Source organism: Humulus lupulus, chromosome 7 (genome assembly GCF_963169125.1).
Source record: "Humulus lupulus chromosome 7, drHumLupu1.1, whole genome shotgun sequence".
In the NCBI taxonomy this organism is placed as follows: domain Eukaryota; kingdom Viridiplantae; phylum Streptophyta; class Magnoliopsida; order Rosales; family Cannabaceae; genus Humulus; species Humulus lupulus.
Window position 1 is genome coordinate 145,409,608 of NC_084799.1, and position 5,160 is coordinate 145,414,767.

At 27.6% G+C, this 5,160-nt stretch overlaps 1 protein-coding gene across 1 annotated transcript; it reads left to right on the forward strand.

The window, feature by feature from the left end:
- The first annotated feature begins 404 nt into the window (after positions 1 to 404).
- On the forward strand, positions 405 to 4,906 carry LOC133792261 (loganic acid O-methyltransferase-like). The gene is made up of 3 exons (XM_062230170.1): positions 405 to 497; positions 3,420 to 4,124; positions 4,559 to 4,906. Exons 1-3 carry the CDS (start codon positions 405 to 407, stop codon positions 4,904 to 4,906), a joined length of 1,146 nt encoding a protein of 381 aa, XP_062086154.1.
- The last annotated feature ends 254 nt before the right edge of the window (positions 4,907 to 5,160 follow it).

Below are 5,160 nucleotides of genomic sequence, written 5' to 3' on the forward strand. Positions count from 1 at the left end.
AAATATATAGTACTAAGTGTGTATTTTGATAAAACATAAAGTACCAAGTGAATATTTACCATTTTTTAAACTTTTTGATGGGAGGAAATGTTTATAGTTTATTCTCCAACAAATGTAGAGTTATATATATATATATATATTTATATCTTGTACCTCTTAAAGTATTTGGGTTGTTGGTTTTGATAATAATGTTTTAATTATATAAGTCATTTTCTATGGTAAAATTCTTTTTCAACAGGTGTAGTATGAAATTCTTTTCCTATATATATATTTATAGGCCTGGGCTAATATACACTTCTCTTGCCTAGTAGTATATATGCATATACTTGTTATATGCATATATATATATATATATATATATATAATTACAAGGAAGAACACAGGTAACAATTGGAATTGATATAATGAGCAATATTTGCAAAGATGCAGTAACAGAATCACACCCAATGAACGGTGGAGATGGAACATATAGCTACACCAAGAATTCCTACTTCCAGGTCTTTTCATTCAAATTATATTCAACTATGATATATAACCTGGCAAAGCCCCGTTTTATAACATTAGAAAATCATATCTATCTAAAGAATTTTTATATTTATTTGATTAAAATAATAATTTTTTATAAGAAGAATATAATATGAGTAAGGCAACTATATTTTTATTTTATATAATGATAAAAAATTATAATTTCGGTATGCATTTAATCATATACATTTAATCATTCTACCATATACATTTAATCATTCATCCACTTTTTTTTTTAATGGTTTGTGTAATTCAATTGAAATTATATATATACATTACTTAAAATTGTCACATAATTTTTTTTCTTATGTTAATATTTTTTTTATAAGAATTATATATAGCATCATAATTTTATTTTTTTGTCTTTTATCTTATTTAATTAGCACAACGAAAAATAAATTAATATTATAGGGTCTTAATTTCTTTGAGTATCTTTAACTTATTAACATGTTAAACAAAAATAAATTAACAGTATAGGATCAAAGTGACAAATTAACATTATAACATTATAGGATAATAACATTTGGACAAATTAAAAATCAAAAGGGAATGACACTTTATTTATATCCTAAAAGTATAACAAACCATTGTCGGACTATAAGAATTTTTTCAAATTGTTAATTAATTATTTTGTTAAATAAAAAATTAGAAAAAACTACAAATTATGAGAAAATAGATAAATTCTATATAGATAATTAGAAAGCCTAAATCACATCCATATAACTCTCATTTATAACTCAATATCACCACACCAATTTTTTATATGCCTCTTCAAATATTATGAACGTGACTTTTTAAAAAAAAAAAAATAAGTGATACAATATATATATATATATACATTCTTATATATAATATATTATGTCATATATATATACATTCTCGGTACACTATATATTTGTCATTATTTTTTTCAATGTATAATATATAATTTAATAATTTAAATGATATAAAAATATATACTATAAAATTAAATATATAAATAATAAGTTTAATATAAATATAAATTTGATGAACTTAAAAAAAAAACTATAACTATTGGGCAAGATTGAGTTAATTCTATCGCTCATATAAAGAAAAAAAATATTTGGACAGATTAAAAATCAAAGAGAATGATGGGTACTTTATTTATAGTTTAAAAGTATATAACACATGCAATGGTTTGTAAAGACTATAGGGACTTTTTAAAATGTTAATTAATTCTTCTGTTAAATAAAAATTTAAAAGAACCATAAATTATAAGAAAATAGATAATTCATATGTAGATAATTCTAGGAAGTCACATCACCTTTCTTATAGATTTCCTTTATATAAAGGGGTAAATGCTCGTTTAGTGTCTTATATTTTATCGAAATATAAACTTGGTATCCTATGTTACTGATAATTATTAATCGACACCCTCTGTTTGCAAAAACTACATAGTTTGGTATCGTCCGTGTGTTTACATGTTTAATATTCCAAGATTACCCTTCACCCAAGCTCTCACCCTCACCATCTCAGTTCTCATATTTAGAATTATGTGTTCATACAAAAACTACTAGGGGTAATATGAGAATATTAAATATTTAAATGCACAAGGGTACCAAATTATGTAGTTTTTGCAAATAAGGAATAACGATTGATAATTGTTAGAAACAGATGGTACTAAGTTTGTATTTCGATAAAACACAGAGTACCAAATGAGTATTTGTCATTTTCATATAAATCCTATTATTATATTATTAAGATATAACATCTTATTAGTTTAATTAGGTGAAAGATCAATGGGCCACCATACTCCATTTCTTCACGAATGTTCTCAACCATGCTTGTTAATCTTTTGTAATTATCCTATAAGCTTGATTATTGCAATTATAATCCCATCTCTCCCTCCCTCTTCTCCTAACTGTTAAATCCTGAATAAATTTAATTAATCAATTCAGATTTATTTATTTTTACAAAAGATCATCATTCTTACGATTGTTTTGGTGTACAACATAAATTATTGTGATGTTAAATGTGATAATTGAAATATATGTGACATGCATATAATGAAATTAAACATTTTACTACTAAATATATAAGGGAGAGGTATATTTATACCCCACTAATATATAAAGTGAAGAGAACACTCTATATTAGATTCTTTTTGTATTATTTTAAATTATTGAATGACATGTAGATTCCACCAATAATTTAAAGAAATATTAAAATATAAAAGATTGAATAATATCTACATGTCATGCATGAATGAAGACGAGTGTAAAAGAAAGTGCAATAGAGAGTTTCCTTAGCACTCCACCCCAAGTTAATTATGCTCAATTCTATAAATAAAAAGTATATTTGTTTATAATTACACCCTATATATATAAATATTTTTTTTCTTTCTATACTAGGTCTTGAATTCTATATCCACTTTACAAAAAAATGGTGAGAAAATTTTATTATTGTGTTGTTAGATTAAAAAAACTCAATTTAAATGAAGATAGTTATAGTTGTAATAAATTAGAATTGATGGTATGCTAAGTGTAAAATTTTATAAATATAATTAAATATTTTGAAATGTATATTTTAGTTATTTTACTTTATGATAAATATGTAATAAAATCAATCTTTCTTTCTTTCTTGTAGAAATATGGTGTATTCATACATTTATGAGGTATAAATATAACTCCTCATACATAGGACATTTTATTCGTTTATAAAAGGCATCGCATCATAATAATGTAGAAAACATAAAAGCTACAGAAATCACTTGATTGATTTTTTAACAAGGCATCACCATATTAATAAAAATTGCTGCGGAATTGTTAATTAAATTGATCAATTAATGGATGCTTGATTTGGTCAAATAAATTAATTTTCTTATAATATGATTATACTTATTAATTCTAAATGATGATACCATATTATTACAGAAATCAGCTACAAATGTTGCTAGGTGTATGATCCATAATGCAGTTGCAGATAAGCTTGACATAAGCCAATTATTCTCCAATTTTGCTACATCATCGTCAAACACATTTCGCATTGCTGACTTGGGATGTTCAATTGGACCAAACACATTCACTGCCATGCAAAACGTACAAGAAGCTATCCAACATAAGTACCGATTATCACAATCTCGACCCCACAATTCATCTTCTTCCTCTTCTTTAGCGATGCCTGAGTTCCAAGTATTCTTCAACGATCACGTCACCAATGATTTCAACACTCTTTTCTCTTCTCTAGCTGCCAGCGAAAGGCCCTACTTTACAGCTGGCGTCCCGGGCTCTTTCCATGGTCGATTGTTCCCCAGCTCCTCCCTTCATTTTGTGCACTCCTCCCTTGCTCTCCATTGGCTCTCTACAATGCCCAAGGAGTTGGTTGACGAGAACTCTCCGGCGTGGAATCGAAGTAAAGTTCACTACACAAACGCCCCAAATGAGGTTTACAAAGCTTATGAAGCTCAGTTTGGTAGGGACATGGCTCAGTTCTTGGAAGCCAGGGCTATAGAGCTTGTGGTTGGTGGTTTGATGGTGTTGATTATGCCTGCAGTCCCAAATAATGTCCCTCTTTCTCAAATGCCTTTGGGTGTGATCTATGGTCTTCTTGGATGTGTTCTCATGGATTTATCAAAGGAAGTAAGTTATATGTTATAAATATATAAAATGCAAATCACATCTCACTTTGTTCTTAATTGATATAAACATATGATGCTGCAAATAATTGATGTAATTTATTACCGGATCTTACATATTAATATTAATGCGAGATCTGATATTAAATTGCGGCAATTACTATATGTGACATCATGTGCTGCCCTCCTCTCCTCTTTGCTGTGTGTTGAAAATGTAAAAAATGTTTTGAAGCTAGGAACACATGTTGGTAGTTCACTTTCTAACCATGAATTAATTAATTAATTAATTATGTCATTCTGCCATAAATGAGTATGTATGTATGTAATATGTCATTATGATGCAGAATATCGCAGAGTTTTATATTATCTGAGGTGCATCAATAAATAAAATAAGTGATGACAAAGTTTAAAATATAATTAATTTATCGCATTTTGCAGGGTTTTATTAGTGAAAGTGAAGTTGACTCATTCAATTTACCTGTGTATGTGGTTTCCCCAAAGGAGATGATAGGTATAATAGAAAGAAATGGGTGTTTTAGCATTGAGATAATAGAGTTATACAAGCCCATGTCAAGTGTTAATAATGGTGAAATCACTCCGTTGACAGTTACTATGCACCTAAGGGCAGCGATGGAGGGTATAATCATCAAGCACTTTGGAACTGAGATTATTGATGAACTCTTTCATAGAATTCATAAGAAAATGGAAGAGCTCTCAAATCAACTACAACCACGCACTAAGGAAGGAACTCAACTCTTTCTTGTGCTAAAACGCAAATCATCATGACTTTTGAATCATCTTCATAGCTATAGTTTACGGAGAGTTATATAAATATATCTTTATATATTATTTGTGCATTAGGATAGCTGGTCTGCTCAGGATTAAAAGAAATGTTCAAACCTTAACATGGGTGCATCATGTATGAGTACGTATTTTATATATCTTAGGTGATATTTAACAAATTAAATTTACTTTTTTTTAAAAAAAAAGGGAAATTTTAGGTTCTATGCATCATAACATAGGAAATTTTTTTAATATGC